The sequence below is a fragment of the Eurytemora carolleeae genome, unplaced genomic scaffold (assembly GCF_000591075.1).
Source record: "Eurytemora carolleeae unplaced genomic scaffold, Eaff_2.0 scaffold1288, whole genome shotgun sequence".
NCBI lineage: Eukaryota > Metazoa > Arthropoda > Copepoda > Calanoida > Temoridae > Eurytemora > Eurytemora carolleeae.
Genome location: NW_019398286.1, coordinates 42,057 through 64,751, shown reverse-complemented (window position 1 = coordinate 64,751; position 22,695 = coordinate 42,057). Strand labels below are relative to the sequence as shown.

The 22,695-nt window shown below is 32.5% G+C and overlaps 1 protein-coding gene across 11 annotated transcripts; it reads right to left on the bottom strand.

The window, feature by feature from the left end:
• Positions 1 to 4,455: 4,455 nt before the first annotated feature.
• Positions 4,456 to 22,694, bottom strand: LOC111717149 (uncharacterized). Of its 11 annotated transcripts, none has more exons than XR_002768697.1 (20): positions 21,235 to 21,688; positions 20,895 to 20,986; positions 19,427 to 19,620; positions 19,197 to 19,269; positions 18,448 to 18,534; positions 17,672 to 17,749; positions 15,797 to 15,838; positions 14,976 to 15,044; positions 13,330 to 13,392; positions 12,512 to 12,606; positions 11,522 to 11,605; positions 9,898 to 9,973; positions 8,201 to 8,277; positions 7,543 to 7,666; positions 6,995 to 7,054; positions 6,378 to 6,554; positions 5,795 to 5,949; positions 4,970 to 5,586; positions 4,838 to 4,900; positions 4,456 to 4,592 (listed from the first exon to the last, which is right to left on the bottom strand). XR_002768697.1 is itself a non-coding variant. In XM_023492659.1 (19 exons), the coding sequence occupies exons 2-19, from the start codon at positions 21,278 to 21,280 to the stop codon at positions 5,325 to 5,327; spliced, it is 1,854 nt and encodes a 617-aa protein (XP_023348427.1). In that variant the 5' UTR covers positions 21,281 to 21,600; positions 21,881 to 22,694; the 3' UTR covers positions 4,456 to 5,324. The 11 variants fall into 11 exon arrangements, 4 of the variants coding, with proteins under 4 accessions (XP_023348427.1, XP_023348425.1, XP_023348424.1 ...); XR_002768698.1 differs by having other exon boundaries at positions 4,456 to 4,585; XR_002768692.1 differs by having other exon boundaries at positions 4,456 to 4,639; positions 4,799 to 5,586.
• Position 22,695: the final 1 nt, after the last annotated feature.

Here is a 22,695-nt window from a genome sequence, read left to right as displayed (position 1 = left end):
GTCTTAAAGTCGGGTTTAAGGAATTACGGCTCGAGCCGAAGCTTTTAAATCGCGGGCTCTGTTAGATTAATGAGAGAAACTTGAAATATGAGACACCTAGCGGAGAAATTGGGAACTAACTCATCCTTACTGACACAGGAATATAGTTTATGTTTAACGTTGTAGCAGTCAACAGATCCAACATTGTGTAAAGGAAATATAATAAATTAGAAAATAAAAATAGGGTAGATTGAATAATTAAATTATTGATAGATAAATAGATAGATAATTAATTAGATAGATAGATATATTTATAGATACATAGAGAGATTTATAGATAGATAGATAGATAAATAGATCTATAAATAGATAGATAGATAGATAGTAAGATAGATAGATAGATAGATATATAGATGAATATATCTACTTTTCTACTTTTCGTTTTCCTCTATATATATGATGGAAGAAGCCGGATTTACTTCCTAATTTTGATTGGTTCATTTAAATTTTTTTTACAATTATACAAACTGTTCTGTAGTTACGAATTCTTCAACCCCTCTCTCTCTATTCCCCCCCCCCTCCCCCCCAACCCTAGATCTGACCACCACCATTCATAAAATTCAAACTCATATTCAGTTAATCTTTGATCGAGTTAAAGCAAGGTATCACATTTGAAATCTGTTTATTTGTTTTTGTTTATATATTGTTACTTTTATCTTTTAACTCTTTTAAATCTTTAACATTTATTATTCAAGTTTCTTATTTTGTGTGTTTTTTAGAATATGCCCTGAAGATGGTTAAATAAACCGAAAATTTGACAAAAAGAGTTTGTGTTTCACGGATCTGACAGTGCTAGATTCAGAAGAATTGTAGTTGAATAGATAGATAGATAGATAGATAGAGAAATAGATAAATAAATAGATGGATAGATAATTATAGAGATAAATAGATAGAAAGATAGATACATAGATATATAGATATTTATATAGATAGATAGATAGATAGATAGATAGATAGATACATAGATAAATAAACAGATAGACAGATAGATAGATAGAAAGATATATATTGATAGATAGATGGATAAGTCATATAGATAGAAAGATTGATAGATATATAGTTAGGTAGATAGATATAAAGATAGATAATATATATATATAGATTTATAGATAGATAGACAAATCAAAAGATAGATATTTAGATATTTAGATAGATATATAGATAGATAGATAGATAGATAGATAGATAGATAGATAGATAGATAGATATATTGATAGATAGATAGATAGTTATAAAGAAAATAATAGATAAATAGATATATAGATAGATGGATAATCATATAGATAGAAAGTTAGATAGATATATAGATAGGTAGATAGTTATTAAGATAGATAATAGATAGATAGATAGATATATTCAGATAGATAGATATTCATATAGATAGAAAAATAGATAGATTGATTCACTTATTGATAGAAAAAGGGAAAAATAGATAGATATACTTAATTGTCTATACTTGCCTCAAATGTTTTCTGTCTAATCCTTAATAGTTCAACCTAATATTTTGTTTTATTAGATATTAACTTCTGCTAGATTACATAATCAAGGCTTGAAACATTATGCGCCTCACATATAATCAGGCCCGTAGCAAAAATAAAAATAACTAATTTTGAACATTTTTTCCGATGTACTTTTTGAACCTTTTTTAAATTCATCCCTTGTGAACTTGAAAGAAATAAAAAAAATTTATAAAATGATTTTTAAAAAAAGATAATGAAAACCTTTTTTTAAAAGTTTTTTTAAAAATCTTCCGCTCAGTAAAAAAGGAGTTTTTTGAAGTTTGTTAAAACTCGTTTAGTCAGTAGAAAAAAGGATCGTTTAAAAAAAATCTTTTTGAAAATTTGTTCGTTCATTGAAAAAACTAACGAAATCGGTCATAAACGATTTCAATCTAAACTATTCAAGTCGTACGTTTTAGTTTCTGAACGACACCATCGTTAACGATATATTTCGTTCATTGAAAAAATGATATATATATATATATATATTGAGAAGAAAATGAAATAATTCTCTATTGAGAGAGTAGGGTTGGGTTCGTTTACAACGATATAAAATGATTTTTTATCATGTGCAACCAATATAGCCATTATGTTGAAAATCAACTTTTTAAGGGAAATGGGTCTGTACAGTGTACACTGCACAATTGCAATGTTTCAAGGTCATTGAACTCTTAAAAAATAAACTTCTATAGTCTAACGCTCGTCTTCAGATTCCACACTTCTGTGGGTCTCACTGTATTTTAGTTACTATTCACGTCATCCTTCTACTTTCCTACTTTCATGGAAGAAGTGGAATGTTTAAAAGACCGCAAGTTAAAATCAGATTTTCAACTAAAAAATAAGGATATCACATTTATTCTTGACAAGGCATAATTTGAATTGATCATATTCCGTTGTAAATTGAGTCATTCAAAATAACGCATCTTCCATTGACCTTGAAACATTGTAATTGTTTGAAATTACAATCCAATTTGCATGATATATAACAACTGTGTACTGTAAACAGACCCGGCCACTAGACTAAATAAGTTTATTTTTAAGTATGTAAAACTATTTGCTTTATAACAACATCAAAACACATTAGATTGATTAAATGTCGTCTTCCTAGTCCACAGTTATAAGAAATCCACTGTAGGAACTGAAATGTTAAGTTTGCTACTTATTATTAATTCAAGCTTTTTTACAGTGACACCCATAACCTTTGTAATAAAAAGACATCATTTAGGTTAAGTAAAATGGGCCTGATTAATTAATATAGTTTTGAATAACATTTCACTCTATATTCAGATTACAAACTAAAAGTTGGAACTTGTTTTCTGGAATATACCATACCAAGTAATTCAGAAAACATAAGCCCTGAATAACAATTATAAAATCTTCAATTATAAGGACTTATCAAAAATGTAAAAAACCCTTCAACAAATTTACAGGTAAAGTGATTAATGTTATCTGATGATAAATGCAGAACATTGATTAAATTGGACCTTTCAGGATCAAGGGTTAAAATCCAAGAAACATTGGAATAGGAAGACGACATTATAGCAATACTGAAGCGTTTTGATGTTGTTACAAATAAAATATTTTTACTAACATGTCACGCACCTCTGACCCTTTAGTAAAAGTAAATTCAACCTAAAGTGTGACCGCGTCAACCTTGTTGCACCGGCTAGTCCTATTGAGTGTCTGCTTTATTAACCCAGTATCAGGGCGATACAGTACAAACTGGGACCGGAAAGGTTGACCCGGCTCGGAAATTCAAATGTACTACGGCTGCCCGTGATCTTATCAAAGCACTATTTAAGTGAAATGGGTCCATTTACATTGTACAATTGTTATGTCTAATATTCATTGAACTAGTTTAAGTCCTAAAAGTCGTCTTCCTATTTCAGAGTTTTCTGGCTATCACTGCAGGCACTGTCAAAAAAGTCGTTCAAGAAATTATTGGTGTAATTTTAAATTACCTGGCACTTATCAAAGAGGGGTCTGCCTGATTTACAATAGTAGCCTTTAAACGCGCTTTATCAAATAAAAAATATTAAAGATATAGTCGGTTGAATTCAATGTCCATGGATATTGTTTCTGAAGCAAGTAACTTTATATAGACACCATAATCTAAAGTAAACTTTCAAAGTAATTGCGTCTTTGTCATAAACTCTCTGTGTCACTTTGCTAAGATTGAAATATTGGCTTAATGTTTTGTGAAACATACTGTATTAATTCTAACACAGTAATCTGGTTACCCCACACAAACTAATATCTTATTCATTAGAACTCACCATCCGCACCCACGCTTTACTAAAAATCTTACTAAAATATTGTGACCTTTTTATCAGACAGGGAGGAGGGGGGGAATCTTGAAAAGGTCTTCATTAAAAAAGAGTATTGTTTATGTCCAATTCTTTAAAAGGTTTAAATACCCCTCCTTTAACAAGAAGCTCCCCCCTCCCCCCGATTTACGTAAAAGTTGGTTAATTAGATCGACCCCCACCAAAGGAATGTTCTTTTAATGTCTCTCAATTTAGTTGGACAATTTGTATTAGAACTTTTAGATAAATTGAACCAAAAAACACACATCCAAAAAAACACATAAAATTAATATTTGCTTACGTCCCTTATTTTAACTATCAAAAGATTTTCAAAATTTGAAGCATAATGATAACGTTTGACGCGCATGAATGGATTAACGAGATTCCCACTGTCCCTATCTACTATCTAGCGAAACCGCAGCCAAGGGAACGGACTTGGGAGAATCAGCGGGGAAAGAAGACCCTGTTGAGCTTGACTCTAGTCTCATATTGTGGCGAAGCATTTCTGGCGTAGAATAGGGAGGAGCTTCGGCAACAGTGAAATNGGGGTGGGTCGGCCATCAAACCGTAAGATGAATAATGAAAACACGTATTAATAATTTGAATAACTATTTAAGGACTCAAGATAAACTTTTATTTTTCTATTTTTAATATTTTCCAAGACAAACTAAACAATACTATGAGTGGGTTGAAAAGAGCGAGTATATAGGAAGAGCCATGGAAAATGCGCAATTCTCTTTTCTGGATCCTTTTTTAATGTGCAGTATACACCAAAGTTTGGATACTCTGGATACGCTCCAATGTACGGGAAATGACGTCTTCATAGCAATAGACACTCAAAATCCTCATATGACGTAACTTATAACAGCTGAAAAGCGGAGAAAACCCCCCCCTCTCACTAACTACATAAGCAGTTTCGTCAAAAAGTTGCTATGAAGACGACATTTCCAGTACCTTGGAGCGCATCCAGAGTATCCAACTTTAATAACCAACCTTGGTATACATCACATGCAAAACAAAACGAAAAAGAAAAGGTATTTTCATATTAAAGGAGTGCTTCTGAGTTTAGATTGGGTTTCTGATCGATTGTTGACTTTTACAATTGATTAAAATTCTGAAGCACACCTTTTACGACGGTGAAGTTTTGCAGACTTTCAAAAGTCAAAAACATATTTAAGGTGATAAGGATTATAATTAAGAGACATAAACATAACCATATTTTTTCGTATTTACATTGGCGTATAGGTTCTGCGGTACATTTTAAGTAAGTTTTTGAATATGTACGTCATGTAATTTAAATATAATTTATAGAAAATGCAACTTTTTCTAAAAAACATGCTCGCAATGGCACCAAATATACTTTTTTTATTAAGAGACGATTCTTAATTCTCCACTCAATATTTTCACAATCAACTGAAACCCTACGTTGCACAAAACGAAAGAGAAGGTCTAATGTTTTTTTAACAATGATCTTTTTAAATTAATGATCATTAAGATTATGCCAGGCAAGCTTTTCATCATCTTCAAAGCACTCATAACACTCCTCACACTGCACTGAAGGTTTTACTTGAACAATGGGATCTAGAATCTTAGTCTCCGGAGTCCGCAGAAGATCTGATTTGGGGGATTTTAACTCCGATTTTCGGGGGATTTTCCGCGGAGACTCAAGGAGGGGTTCCGTTGGTTTCCGTTTTCCGGAGAGAAGACGGGGTAAATCGTTCTTTATGAGTCGATCAGTGTCACTGAAAAGTGATTATGTCGTTAATTACGAATATAAAAATACAAGATTTTAGAAATTTTACAGATAAAAAACATATCATGACAATTAAAAATATACTTTTTTGCTAGATTTTAATGCTGTCTTATTAAAGTTATTTTTTATATTTAAAATTTCGGGAAAATCGGTAAAGAAAGTCAGAATTTTAGTAAGATCAAAATAAAGTGACTCACCTAAGAATGTCGTCGACGTCTGCGACAATTTTGTCTTCGTCATCTTCGTCTTTGGCCGGCGCTAACCTTTCGTCTTTCTTGTCCATTTCCAATTCCTCTTTCGTCCTTAACTCGTCTTTTCCCTGCCGCAACTCAGACTGAATTCCTTCAACCTCCTAAAATAAAATTCAAACAAATTCTTCTTTTGCTGATCTACCATATCAAATGTTTTAAATTACAATTCCAATTCCCCATTCCCATCCCCATCCCCATTCCCATTCCCATTCCCATTTCCATTCCAATACCAATTCCCATTCCAATTCCCATTCCAATTCCGATTCCGATTCCGATTCCAATTCCAATTCCAATTCCAATTCCAATTCCAATTCCAATTCCAATTCCAATTCCAATTCCAATTCCAATTCCAATTTCAATTCCAGTTCCAATTCCAATTCCAATTCCAATTCCAATTCCAATTCCAAAAGCCAGGGAGTGGCCATTAGCTCTTTGACCTAGTCGAGGTATGCTATCACAATCCTTTCTAGGACAAAGCAGCCTCACATAGTTAAAGCCTTACGTCAGCAACTTTAATCTCTATTCTCACCTTCGTAATATCCTCAATTGTCTCACTCATCTCACTGCCCGGCCTCGCTCCATTCAGAGCTGTAGAGGCTTTTGTAGGTAACCGTTCCGAGGAGTTGGAGGATTCTGGTCCAGGTAGTTTGGCGGATTTCTGGTCCAGAATTTCACGCGGTATTTCCTCTCTTAACGTCTCCTCTCCCTGGATAAATATAACTTATACTGATCCTTGACAGAGTCTAAAACTAAAGAATGCACGAAATTTAAGTTATAGCTTAAAAGTTCTGTAAAAAAATGAGTTGCTACTTAAATTAGAACTTTTTTAAATAAACCCTCAAAGGAAAAATCTGAACCAAACAGAGAAAAGGTTTTACGGAGAGATATTACGTAACCATCGCTCATCAGTTAAGACCTGGTAAAATATTTCTGTATTAGGATGAGTCCTTTTGTAAAACTAGAATTTCTAGACGGCGACTGGTTTTATATCAAGTCGATCCAATTATATATTTGCATTGATGAACTTCTTAGTCCATTCAATCCCTCTTCAAAACGAAAATGACCATATAGTTCTTACAAGCTTAAGCAAAAGCGTTTTTCTCGGCAAACTACTGTTAAGAAATAAAATGTAAACTATAATTTTACCAATTCATCACCATCCTCCTCGTCATCCCATTCATCGGCCAGCTTCTTAATCACCTCAACCTTTATAATAATAATCATAATAATAATAATAATATATTACTTATAGATGACATCTGATATTCACAGGTGTTTTATTCCATTTTAAGACAAAAAAATTGTTGCGGATTTATGATATTGTGTGAAATTAGATATCAATATATTGGCATGTCCCCCGCCTCCCTTTTATGATATTTTTACCGAAATTCAGCCCCCCTAAAATTGTGGGAAAAGAAAACCCCTTAAAATATTCAGGTATTAATAATTGTTTGATCATAACTCAGAAACACTTTGACCGATTTGCCTCGAATTTTGACTGGGGAACTAGGAAGAACTATAGAAATGTTCTTAGCTGGGGTTTTGCAATTTAAAGTTCAGTGGTTTAGGGAAAAAAAGTTTCCAGTTAAAGCCGGGTTTCCAGCTAGTTCCTAATAATCCAAAAAAAAATGTTGAAGAGGGAGCAAAATTACTTGTCAAGAAAGTATATAACCCTCTGGGACCCTGAAATGCACCTTCTGTTTGTTCGGTGAGGAGCAGCTGGAGGGAGGAGGCGAGGAGGGATTTTTTTCAACTTCATTCTTACCAGGAGATTCCCCTTCTTTACCAGGAGATTCAGGTATCTTATCCACGTTTTTACTGAGATAGAACAAGGATTAAAGGAGATTCAGGTATCATGATCAGCATCATGATTAACATCATGATCAGCATCATGATAAACATCATGATAAACATCATGATCAGCATCATGATAAACATCATGACCAGCATCATGATCAGCATCATGATCAGCATCATGATCAGCATCATGATCAGCATCATGATCAGCATCATGATCAGCATCGTGATCAGCATCATGATCAGCATCAAAATAAACATTATGATCAACATCAAGATAAGCATCATGATCAGCATCATAATAAACATTATGATAAACATCATGATCAGCATCATGATCAACATCATGATAAACATCATAATTAGTATGATGATCAGCATGAGGATCAGCATCATGATCAGCATCATGATCAGCATCATGATCAACACCATGATCAGCATCATGATCAGCATCATAATCATAATCATTGATCATACTCATGATCATACTCGTGATCATACTCGTGATCATTCTCACATGTTTCATGATGATTACATCATTATTCAATGTATTACCTGTGTACTATTTTCTGGTGCTCCAACAAGGGTTTAATTTGTTGAAAGGTTGTACTACAGTCACTGCATTTATAGCACTATAACAAACATAAATTTATTCAAACAAATCCGTAAATAAAAAGTTAGGTATCAAAAATAAAACATTTGTGTTAAAGTTTTATAAGACTCAGCTATATAACAATAAAGATTTAAAAATTCTATTGCAAACTTTTTTTAGACAAACAAAATAAAGGGTGTAAAGAAAGTAAAGCATCAGACTGTTATGGCTCTAACTTGGTGAAAGAAGTGCGATCAACAAATAAATTTTTCTATCTGCCCTTAATAAACCAGTTTTAATGGAAACAAACACATTCATAATTGTTGTTTTCACTTAGAAAAACACCCACTCATAGAAAGTTTCCAAAAATAAAGTCTGAAATGACATTTATGCAGGATGGAGCTCGCTGTCATACAACTGCTACAAGACTCCAGTGGATCCAGGATGGAGCTCGCTGTCATACAGCTGCTACAAGACTCCAGTGGATCCAGGATGGAGCTCGCTGTCATACAGCTGCTACAAGCCTCCAGTGGCTCCAGGATGGAACTAGCTGTCATACAACTGCTACAAGCCTCCAGTGGCTCCAGGATGGAGCTCGCTGTAATAAAGCTTCTACAAGCCTCCAGTGGCTCTAGGATGGATCTCGCTGCCATACAGCTGCTACAAGCCTCCAGTGGCTCCAGGATGGAGCTCGCTGTCATAAAGCTGCTACAAGCCTCCAGTGGCTCTAGGATGGAGCTCACTGTCATACAGCTGCTACAAGCCTCCAGTGGCTCCAGGACGGATCTCGCTGCCATACAGCTGCTACAAGACTCCAGTGGCTCCAGGATGGAACTAGCGGTCATACAGCTGCTAAAAGTATCCAGTGGCTCCAGGACCACCATGTTAACTTTTGGGGGAGAGAGGAATGGTTTTCTAACTCTCCAAACCTCAATCCAATTAAAAATCTGTGGTCTATACTGGAGTAGAAGATGAAGTCGGAGAAGACTCAGCCTCAGAATAATGCTCAATTGGAAAAGCTACTGAAAAGACCCTAGAGAAACATCAGCCTGGAGACCCTGCAGAACCTGGTCTCATCAATGCCAAACCGAGTAAAATATATTCATATTAGTCGGGGTCATTACTCATTATGTAATAAAATAAATTTATATTGACACATATAGGACATTATTTTCAGTGATGCATTACTTTCTTTATACCCTATATTCGATTTTAAAAATTATAGATTTAAGACTTGTATTTTTTGTACTACGAGCGTCGGGAAACCCGATAGTCGCGGGGTGCAATTTAAACTACCCTTTTGCAGTCATTGAGCATTATAAGCTTTGCAACCCAATTGTAAAGTGTTTAAGCTTTAATTTTGCAACCAATTTTACAAGAGCTCATTTTTTATTTTGCAACCAGTAAAGATTAACTTTGCAACCCATTTATGTTCCAGTTTTGACTTTGCAACCAATTTTACAAATAGCAATTTTGACTTTGTGACCAATTTTACAAGTGTGCAAGTTTTATCTTTGTAACCAAGAATTCTTATATTTTCAACCTATTTGAGTTCAAGTTTTGACTTTGCAACCAAAAATTCTTAGATTTTCCAACACTATGTGCTTAAGTTATGACTTTGCAACCAATTTATTCAAGTGTGCAACTAAGAATTGTTTACCGGAGGTCCACTCGGCATATCTGGGTCTAGATCATTCATGGAGGAATGAGAACCTGGTGTTTTCACCATGTGAAATCTAAATACAAACAATAACAGTAAGAACAAGTTCTGATAGCAATTCTGGAATAGGAAGACGACTTTTAAACTCCCGTAATAACTTAAACTAGCCCAATAAGCTTGAGACCCAGCAAATGTGTTGTGTAAACAGAACTATTTCACTTGATAACTTAAACTAGCCCAATAAGCTTGAGACCCAGCAAATGTGTTGCGTAAACAGACCTATTTCACTTAATAAATGATTAATTTACCAGTGAAACTATTATACTAGAGTATTGCTTTAATGTGTTGAGTAAACAGAACTATTTCACTTAATAAATGATATATTTACCAGTGAAACTATTATAATAGTTTATGGCTTTAATGTGTTGAGTAAACAGAGCTATTTCACTTAATAAATGATATATTTACCAGTGAAACTATTATACAGGGTGTCCCACGAAACATGACATTTAATAAAGTTATTTTTAATAAATCTTTTGCTTGATTATATTTTACTTTGAAATCAATTTTAATATAACATGACTCCCATTTAATATATTTATTGCTCTTTGGTATCAAACAACTGAGCAAATAATGGAAAAAGACATTCTAAACTATTTACCAACTGTCATGTTTGTGGGACACCCTGTACTAGTGTATTGTTTTAATGTCGCCTTCTTATTCCACAGTTTTCGGGAAACAATGAGAAAATGTTAAATTTTTTATGGATTTTATAATTAGTATAATTTATTCTTTAAAGGAGTGACTGGCTAGGTATGGTAGTTGAATTGAAAGTCTTTATATAATGTAGCAATTACAGAACTTTAAACGTTTAAAAGGTAAAGAGTGTCCCAAAAAACATGGGAATTCAGTGACGAATTCGATATCGTCTTTGTTATGAATTGGCATTGTAACCTTGACACCCTGTATCATAAGAATCATGATATTTTTCTCTATAACACTGCAGTTCAACTACCAACCATAGCCAGTTACTTCTTTTAAATTTAATGAACAGGGTGAATTACAAATTCTCTTCAACTTAAACTGGAACAACATATAAGTAGTTATACTATGTATGCAAAGTTCCGACATCGTTTTGCTTATTAATACACCTCTTTCCCGGACTCATTCACATTTACATTTCTATTTGTGGTCAAAGGACAATTTGAACAATTTATATCTTTATTGACTTATTGTTATGCTGTCTTCCATTCAAGATGGGTCATGCCCGATTCACAACATTCGTTTCTCTAGCTTGGAAAAGTAGTTATTTTGGACGATTTCCTACGTTGTCCTCTGAAGTAGAAAACCGCAAGTTACTTTGTATAGATATTAAAATGGAAAAATATTTAATTTTTAAAAGAAGATTAAGGACATCTCATATTATCTTGATTTGGACAAGTTTTTATGGTACGCGTTGAGAAAAGGATATGCCATTTAATAAATGAGGAATATACAGTCCCAATATGATATTTTCATGCTTTAATGTTATAAAGGTGAATGCCTACCTCTCAACATGCTGTATGAGCATAGATTCTACTGTATTTGCGGGAAATTCAAGTTTTAGTATTTAGAAGGTGCCTACCTCTCTACATGCTGTATGAGCGTAGATTCTAGTGTATTTGCGGGAAATTCAAGTTGACATTGATCGCATCTAATTACTCTAGGTCTAAAAAAAATGTTTTTAAAATTTGAAAAAACCCATATTTCTTATTTTACACAATATCTTTGCAATCTGATGGTATACAACATTGTAATTATATTCTTTGGTATTTTGATCTGACATAATTCACATTTTGAAATATGAGAGGCTTTTAACATCAGGTTGCAATGATAAAGGTTTAGAATCAGAGTTTGTGGCAAGTGTTCATTTTCTTTGTACTTTCCCAAAGACAGTTGTAAAATTAAATTCTAGATTTCGATTACAAATATTTTAGCAAATAATATAAATACTTATTTTCTCTTTTCTTTTCCTTCGATAATTTTGGAAAAAAAACCTTGTTTTTTTATACAGATTAAAAAAACTTTTTTGTCACCCACCAAACTCGAAATAAATTCACTAGTTCAAGAATGGAGTGAGGTCCTATAGCTTACTATACACCCACCAAACTCGAAATGAATTTACTAGTTCAAGAATGGAGTGAGGTCCTATAGCTTACTATCCATCCACCAAACTCGAAATGAATTTACTAGTTCAAGAATGGAGTGAGGCCCTATAGCTTACTATCCACCCACCAAACTCGAAATGAATTTACTAGTTCAAGAATGGAGTGAGGTCCTATAGCTTACTGTCCACTCAACAAACTCGAAATGAATTTACTAGTTCAAGAATGGAGTGAGGTCCTATAGCTTACTATCCACTCACCAAACTAGAAACGAATTTACTAGTTCAAGAATGGAGTGAGGTCCTATAGCTTACTATCCACCCACCAAACTCGAAATGAATTTACTAGTTCAAGAATGAAGTGAGGTCCTATAGCTTACTATCCACCCACCAAACTCGAAATGAATTTACTAGTTCAAGAATAGAGTGAGGTCCTATAGCTTGTACCAAGTTAATTTTCCAAAAACTTACTTTGAAGATTTTTTTGGTCTGCCCCTTCCTCTTCCTCTATGAGTATACTTTTCTTTTCTTGCGGCTCCACCCCGACCATGTCCTCGCTTACGTTCCTGGAATTTATTTTATAATTATAATTTCATTGATCTTTCATTTTTATTTATTCTGATCAATAATGTGGAAGATGTCCTCGTTTTTCTAGCTTGAGAAGTGAATAATTCTGACCATTTCCTTTTCTTTGTTTCCTCAGAAGGCAAGTCACTTTTAAGAGACACCCCGGTTGAAAATAATAAATTTTCAATGCTAAAAACATGGATATCTTAAACTAGTAATATTCAGCTTATTGTAAACTTTAATTTACGCTTTTATGCGGCACCTCGGTAAACTAGTAATATATAAACAAAATGATCAAAATTTCAAAATATAAACATAATGATCAGATTATCAAAATATGATTTAAAAATCAGATTATCAAAATATAATTTAAAAATCTGATTATCAAAATCTGATTTAAAAATCAGAATATCAAAATATGATTTTAAAAATCAGATTATCAAAATCAGATTTAAAAATCTGATTATCAAAATATGATTTATAAATCAGAATATCAAAATATGATTTATAAATCAGAATATCAAAATATCAAAATAAAAAAAAAATCAGAATCAAAATATAAATAAAATTCAGAAAATCAAAATATTTAAAAAAATCTTAAATTCAAAATATTAATTAACAAAATACTAAAAACATTAAATATTAAAATATTTTTAAAAAATCAGAAAATCAAAATATAAATATAAAAATCTGAATATCAAAATATTAATAAAAAAAGCTACCTTCATAAGATAAGTGTCTGCAAAATCGAGTCCATGGGTCATTAAACTCAACCGTAGATCTTCCTATAATAATTAAAATTATTATTACACTCAACCGTAGATCTTCCTATAATAATTAGATTATTATTAAACTCAACCGTAGATCATTCTTAAATGATTAGATTATTATTAAACTCAACCGTAGATCTTCCTATAATAATTAGATCATTATTAAACTTAACCGTAGATCTTCCTATAATAATTAGATTATTATCAATCTCAACCGTAGATCTTCCTATAATAATTAGACTATTATTAATCTCAACCGTAGACCTTCCTATAATAATTAGATTATTATTAAACTCAACCGTAGACCTTCCTATAATAATTAGATTATTATTAAACTCAACCGTAGACCTTCCTATAATAATTAGATTATTATTAAACTCAACCGTAGACCTTCCTATAATAATTAGATTATTATTAAACTCAACCGTAGACCTTCCTATAATAATTAGATTATTATTAAACTCAACCGTAGACCTTCCTATAATAATTAGATTATTATTAAACTCAACCGTGGATCTTCCTATAATAATTAGACTATTATTAAACTCAACCGTAGATCTTTCTTAAATTATTAGATTATTATCAAACTCAACCGTAGATCTTTCTTAAATGATTAGATTATTATCAAACTCAACCGTAGATCTTTCTTAAATGATTAGATTATTATCAAACTCAACCGTAGATCTTCCTATAATAATTAGATTATTATTAAACTCAACCGTAGATCTTCCTATAATAATGAAATTATAATTGAACTCAACCGTAGATCTTCCTATAATTATTATATTATTATTAAACTCAACCGTAGATCTTCCTATAATAATTAGATTATTATTAAACTCAACCGTGGATCTTTCTATAATAATTAAATTATTATTAAACTCAACCGTAGATCTTCCTATAATAATTTTATTATTATTAATCTAATCCGTAGATCTTCTTATAATAAATAGATTATTATTAATCTCAACCGTAGACCTTCTTATAATAAATAGATTATTATTAATCTAAGCCGTAGATCTTCCTATAATAATGAAATTATAATTGAACTCAACCGTAGATCTTCCTATAATTATTATATTATTATTAAACTCAACCGTAGATCTTCCTATAATAATTAGATTATTATTAAACTCAACCGTGGATCTTTCTATAATAATTAAATTATTATTAAACTCAACCGTAGATCTTCCTATAATAATTTTATTATTATTAATCTAATCCGTAGATCTTCTTATAATAAATAGATTATTATTAATCTCAACCGTAGATCTTCTTATAATAAATAGATTATTATTAATCTAAGCCGTAGATCTTCTTATAATAAATAGATTATTATTAATCTCAACCGTAGATGTGAAACACCTTTTCCAGTTCAATCCCTGAAAGAAACTTTTAACAAATTTTGGACTAATTAGTACTTAAGGTGGACCATAGAGACATCACTGTATAATCCATTCTTAAAAAACGAATTTAAGAAGCCAAAGGCTGAACCTCTTCCTGTTACCCCCAATTTTTTCAGGAGGGGGGGGGGAGAATTGTCCCCACAATTTGTCAGGGGGGGGGGAGGCCCCATTAAAACCGCCTCTGAAACTGACCTTCTGATTATTGGAAAGTGTCATTCTTCTGCATAGCATTTCCACACATTCATCTACCAATACTGTATCCTATAGACAACCAGACAATCAATCCATCAATCAATCAATTAATAAATCAATCAATCAATCCATCAATCACCAATCAATCGTCACCGAAAGTTATTAATTTGTAAATAAAAATTCAATAGTAAAAAAGTTGAGTAACCTTTTATATGGGGTGTTCCAAGAAACATGACAGTAGACAGACGAATTGAAGGTCGTTTTTGATCTTTGAAATAATTTGCGGCATTTATTTATAAACCTAATTTTAGAATTAAAATTATCACAAAATATCACTAGTATTGGCCTTTCCAAAATGTGGTCTGCTTTTTTTCGCTTTCAATTTAGGTTTTATTTAATAAAATTGAAATCTGAACGGGATTCTTAATATCTCCGGTAATTTGGACAGCACAAACAAGGCAGACCACATTTTGGAAATGCCAGGACTATTAAAATTTTGTAGTTAATGTTTCAAGAATCATACATGCGAAAGTAGATTTAAGACTGAATGTCACAAATAAATTAATAGTTAAAAGACGACCTTCAACTCGTCATGCTACTGTCATGTTTCGTGGGACACCCTGTTTATTAGGAGAATTAAATGATTTAATAATGTTAAAGACTACAAGACATATAATAAAATATTGATAGTCACACTCACAGATAAAAGCATACATTAAATCATCAAATATTTTCAACCATATCAAAAACTAAAATTTCATTTTACAAAATAATAAAAAAAAAATAAGATTATGTTTTATTGTTATTGGTTGTCTATATTCCTTGATAATGTCTCCTGTAAGTCCACTTGGAGGTCTATAATCCTAAATTATTAAACAATAAAAAATAAACTCACTTCACAACTATATTCAAGGTGTCACAAAAAAACGCTCATAAAGGATTAATTTTAATATTTTTGGACATTTTCTAGACTAAACACTCTAGACTATACACTCTAAACTAAACATTCTAAACTCAACATTCTAGACTAAACATTCTAGACTAAACATTCTAGTCTAAACATTCTAGTCTAAACATTCTAGTCTAAACATTCTTGAGTTAATACGCTAGACAATACACTCTAGACTAAACATTCTAAGACTAAACGCTCTAGACTAAACACTCTAGACTAAACACTCTAGACTGAACACTCAAAGCTCAGTATAAACTTAACACTCTAGACTAAACACTTTAAGACTAAACACTCTAGACTAAACACTCTAGACTAAACACTCTAGACTAAACACTCTAAGATTAAAACCTCTAGACTAAACACTCTAGACTAAACACTCTAGACTAAACACTCAAATCTCAACAGTCTAAACTTAACAATCTAGACTAAACACTCAAAACTAAACACTCTAGACTTAACACTCTAGACAAAACACTCTAGACTAAACACTCTAAACTTAACAGTCTAAACTCAACAGTATAAGTTAAAACTCTAGACTTAACACTTTAAGACTAAACACTCTAGACTTAACAATCTAGACTAAACACTCTAGACTAAACACTCTAGACTAAACACTCTAGACTAAACACTCTAGACTAAACACTCTAGACTAAACACTCTAGACTAAACACTCTAAACTTAACACTCTAAACTAAACACTCTAAACTAAACACTCTAGAATAAACACTCTAAACACTCTAGAATAAACACTCTAGAATAAACACTCTAGACTAAACACTCTAGACTAAACACTCTAGATCTAAACATTCTAGTCTAAACATTCTAGTCTAAACATTCTTGAGTTAATACGCTAGACAATACACTCTAGACTAAACATTCTAAGACTAAACGCTCTAGACTAAACACTCTAGACTAAACACTCTAGACTGAACACTCAAAGCTCAGTATAAACTTAAACACTCTAGACTAAACACTCTAGACTAAACACTCTAGACTAAACACTCTAGACTGTACACTCTAGACTAAACAGTCTAGACTCGACTCTAAAATTACACTCTTAATTTTGAAAACCTCCAAACTAGAGAAGGACATCGTTTTCGTGAACGAACGAAATATTTCAAAACGAATGAATTTTTTTTGTGAACGATGGTTAACAAAATTAACGAAGGTAGGAAGCATGAGAATTAAATGGTTCAGAAATAAAAACCGATAGTTTTCTAAACAAATCAGAAAAACAATAACGAACGATGAAAACTAGTTAACGATAATATTTTATCAATCAGCCAGAGAGTAAACGAACATTTTCTAAATTATATGTTCTAACGAACTTTGATGAACGATCTCACTGAACGATCGCTCAGTTAGAAAACAAACAAAACAGATAGAAAATCGAACGATCATTTTGAAAACTAAAAAATTGAAATTTTATTAAACGACTGAAAAAAATAAAATGGGTCGTTAACGAAGGATAAATGAACGAGTTTTTAAGACAAAATAAAAGAGATTTACGAGTTTTTTGTTTGTGCATAATTTCAAAAAAACATAGTCTAAATGATTCAGTTGTAGAGACGTCATGCTCGATTAATTGATTGTTGTTCAAACTGAATTTTCTCGCTGAATCTCTTTTCCCGAATTTACATGTTCTAATTTCACGGATTTTTGGAGTTTCAGATTAGAAATCTTTCCTTTACAAGATTTTAATGGTTTCATGCTTTAATTATTACTATTCTTTCAAGTTTTTTACCTGCGAATAATCTGAGTTTGCTGCTAGGTTTTGTTTTCGAGGTTGTCTGTTTACAGGTACTTTAGGGGTCTCAACACTCTATATAAAGGTAGTTTAGGGGTCTCAAAACTCTATATATAGGAAGTTTAGGGGTCGCAACACTATAAATATAGGTAGTTTAGGGGTCTCAACACTATAAATATAGGTAGTTTAGGGGTCTGAACACTCTAAATAAATGTAGTTTAGGGGTCTCAACACTCTAAATATTAATGGTTTAAGGGTCTGAACACTCTAAATATAGTTAAGGGTTTTTTTATTCTTTCCACATCCCCCATATAATATTTTTTATTTCCTTCCTCAAATTCAAAAAATAAAAAGAGGTCATTTTAGTAATTTTATAATAATCATAAAATTTTTACATTTTGCTGAAAACCATAGTTGGCGCCGAAAGCGAGTTAAAAAAAAATTCTCAAAGTTCTCAAAAATACCTTATTCTATAATTTTGAATGAATTTGAGCCCGTAGCACAATACATTTGCAGTAGGTTTGATTATTTGGAAAAACTATTGATTATTTTATCATTCTTTATAGCTGAAATTTGTTACAGATTTGGTTTCGATATATTTTAACTATTGGAGGAAATAAATAATTATTTGTGAAAATTTATTCTTTATCCTTCTTTTTCTTTTCCTACGTTTTCTTTTCCTTCGTTTACTTTTCCTTCTCTTTTTCTTGCCCCTTTTTACAATTTTATAAACACCTGGAAAAAAACATTAAAAAATGTAGCTTTGAACTAACCTGAGATCTATAATTATCAGATTTAACTCCAACCATGTGAATCATTCCTCCTTCCTTCATGGGGACTGCCAACCCTCCACTACCCTGCTGTAATCAATTAATCAATTATCAGAAATCAACCAATAAATCAATCAACCAATTCATCAACCAATCAATCACTCACTCACTCACTCTATTAATCAATCAATCAATCACTCAATCAATGGTCCCGCTATGTAAATCATCCCTCTGTCCTTCATGGGGACTACCAAACCTCCACTTCTCTGCTATAATCAATCAATCAATTATCATAAATCAACCAATCAACTAATGCATCAACCAATTCATCAACCAATTCATCAACCAATCAATCAATCAATCCAATGGTCCCGCTATGTAAATCCTCCCTCTGTTCTTCATGGGGACTGTCAATCCTCCACTTCCCTGCTGTAATTAATTAATCAATTATCATAAATCAACCAATCAATCAATCAACCAATTCATCAACCAATTCATCAACCAATCAATCAACCAATCAATCAACCAATCAATCAATCAATTTATCACTCAATCAATCAATCATTCAATAAATCAATCAATGGTCCCGCTATGTAAATCATCCCTCTGTTCTTCATGGGGACTGTCAATCCACCACTTCCCTGCTGCAATCAATCAATCAATCAATCTATTTTCTAAGAAAATATAGACCCCTGGGTATGCACTGCCCCCTCTCTTGTTAAGTTGTTACTTCAATGGAAAATATTACTCACCAAGGATTGTGAAACTGGAACCTGATGGAGACCTTCTCCAGATACATAAACAACGTTCTGTCCAGACATGGAACTACACAAACATTAATTTATCAATCAATGAATGGATGAATCAATTAATTTTAGGATGAAAAGATGAAGCCATTCGAGGATGAAAAAATCAATGAATCAATCAATTAACTTATCTTTCAATCAAAATATCAATTAACAATTCATTAAATCCTGATTACCTTGCCAGTGAGCTAGGTATCATAAGAACTCCCCCATCCTGATCTGCTCCTAGAGTATACCCCTCCTCCTCTCCGAATTGGTCGTGTACACCATGTTCTCCATCAACTACTCCATCTCCCTCTCCACCAACTATCAGGAGCTGTTGTCCGTCCTCTCCCTCCAAAGCATTCTGATCCAGGATCATATAAGTCTCCTAAATAAAAGGGATATATACTATACAGGTATACTAGCTTAGGGAACCCAGCGTTATTCATAGTTTGTCCCACCGTTTAAACGCGCTTTGTCGTAAATTACGATTTTAGCTAAATTTCGCTAAAAAAGTGGACACACTCAACTTAGAATCTCAAAACCAAACTAAGACCATTTCCGTGGTTCTCCCGAGTTCCCCAATAAAAATTTTCGCCCAATCGGTTAAAGGGTTTCGAGTAATGATCGCACACCCAAACAAACAGACAGACAGACATATAAATATATATAAATATATATATATATATATCATAAGGAAATCATTTATGTATATATGAATAGATCTATAGGTTAGTGGTGTGCACTGTGCAGTGCATAGTACTTGAATTGTGTACTAGCTCACATCGAACTATATATATATAGGTTAGTGGTATGCACTGTGCAGTGCATAGTGCTTGTATGGTGTACTAACTCACATCTAACTATATGTATATATGTATATATGTATATATGTATCTATGTATATATGTATTATGTATATATGTATATATGTATAGATCTATAGGTTAGTGGTGTGCACTGTGCAGTGCATAGTGCTTGTATGGTGTACTAACTCACATCTAACTATATGTATATATGTATAAACTAGGCTTTTAGGGCGCTTCGCGCCAATCTTCTATTTAATTGTGAACATGTTCTTTTTGTTTACATTTAAAAACAAAGATTGCGGATTTAAAAAAAAAATTCGCGGATTTTCAAGAATTTAATTTTTTTTTTACAAAATTAAAATCTTTTAAAACACATTTTTTTTAATTTGTATCATTCATAAACCTTCCCTGTGGTCACGTGATGTCCCACAAAAAATTTGGGCCCGATCCTTATCTAAGAAATTTCTATACCAATAAACCTGTTGGTGTGTGTTTACTGTTTACGTGAAACACAAAACTGAAAGTTACTTGAAAATACGTCTATAGATCTTTTAAAGTTTTTAACTGACCTGTCCGGTGTGTGGGTCTATAACTGGCACAGCAAGCTGTTGTGTCCCATCTTATATAGTTTTTAACTGACCTGTCCGGTGTGTGGGTCTATAACTGGGACAGCAAGCTGCTGTGTCCCATCTTATATAGTTTTTAACTCACCTGTCCGGTGTGTGGGTCTATAACTGGGACAGCAAGCTGTTGTGTCCCATCTTTTATAGTTTTTAACTCACCTGTCCGGTGTGTGCGTCTATAACTGGGACAGCAAGCTGTTGTGTCCCATCTTTTATAGTTTTTAACTGACCTGTCCTGTGTGTGGGTCTATAACTGGGACAGCAAGCTGCTGTGTCCCATCTTCACTTTGCAGTGCAACCAGCTGGGTAGGTGTACCATCATCTGTAAATATATTAATAAATCATAAGAATTTATTAAAATAATAATAATACATTTGATCAGAGATAGTAAATAAGGAAGTGAATGAACATTGATAAATAATTTACTGAAATTAATCACTCCATTTAAATTTTTCCTCCAAAAGCGTTGAAAATTAAAATATAATTAATTTATTACTTTTGTAATTTTAATTCGAATAAAAGATTAAATAGAATTAATAAAAAATTCAATTATTTTAAGGTTTTTGTTACCTCCGTCCCCCATCATCATGTACGCGACTCCGTCCTCCATGATCATCAGCTGTTCTCACGAGCAATCAGCTCTTTTTCTGCGGTAATAAGCTGTTAGCAGCTGATTTTTCAGAAATCAATCAATCAAAAATCAGAAAATGCGCAACATTCATAACCTCTGAAATGTAAATTTAATTGTACTATCATTACAAAGACGATAAAAAAGCTCAAAATCTACAGAATTAACGGTATAAATTTAAAAATACGCGACGCCACAGTCTTGCTGGGTCAAAGTATTTCAGTTTAAATGTAATTTTTAAACTTGTAAGATTAGAAACTTAATAATAAAGGCAAGGTTCTTGATTCTTAAGTTTTCTCAAATAGGTTCTAGTATAAAAGATGGCAACGTAGAATTTGTACACCCTCAGAGCAGCTGTTTTCTGACGTCACAAGTGTCGACTTAGTTTTTGTGTCTGACAAAATTATTGATAATTTTATCGTGCTTATCTTACAGTTAAATAAGCGCAATTTTATGTGTTCTTTATTTTTAGTTTTAACACATTTAATTTAATCTTGGAAACATGTCAACTAATTTGAGAAAATTTCGTTTTCCTTGTTATATTCGACACTTGAAACGTTGTGTAAAATTGGTCCAATTCTCTTATACTTGATAATCTATTTGGGTTGTATAATCCTCGCATTCCTTTTTGTCTAATCCTCCAGGAAGAAAAGAAGGTTTGGTGGGGAAAAGGAACATCATCAATAAAAACCTTAGCATGACGTTACAAGCATATTTGGCTTTTTCATAATTTGAACTAAACGTTTCCTGAGATCTGTGAAATTAAAATTTATGCAATATTTGTTGTTAAAAATGTTCAAACGAACTACTGGACTTATTAATATGTTAAGAGGAACTCTTGGAGTTTACACTGATCTTGAAGATCTATGTTCAGACGAACTCTTGGAGTAGAGAACTGAACTTGATGAGTGTTCAGCGGACAACTCCTGGAGTTGAGAACTGAACTTGGAGATATGTTCAGTCGAATATGCTCAGACGAACTCCTAGAGTTGAGATTGAACTTGCTAATATGTTCAGAGGACAACTCCAGGAGTTGAGAACTGAACTTGGAGATATGTTCAGTCGAACTCCTAGAGTTGAGATTGAACTTGCTAATATGTTCAGAGGAATTCCTGGAGTTGAGAACTGAATTTGGAGATATGTTCAGACGACTTTCTGGAGTTAAGAACTGGACTTATTAATATTTTCAGGAGAACTCTTGGAGTTGAGACTGTACTTGCAAATATGTTTAGGCGAATCCTCAACTAGAACTGAACTTGGATATATGTTCACTGTTTAGACGAACTCCTGGAGTTGCGAACTGAACTTGGAGAGATGAGAATATAAATTTTGAAGAGAAGTTCTATGGTTGGCACTATGTGCCCAACAGGAAGCCTAAACATTAATAAATCAAATACACAGAT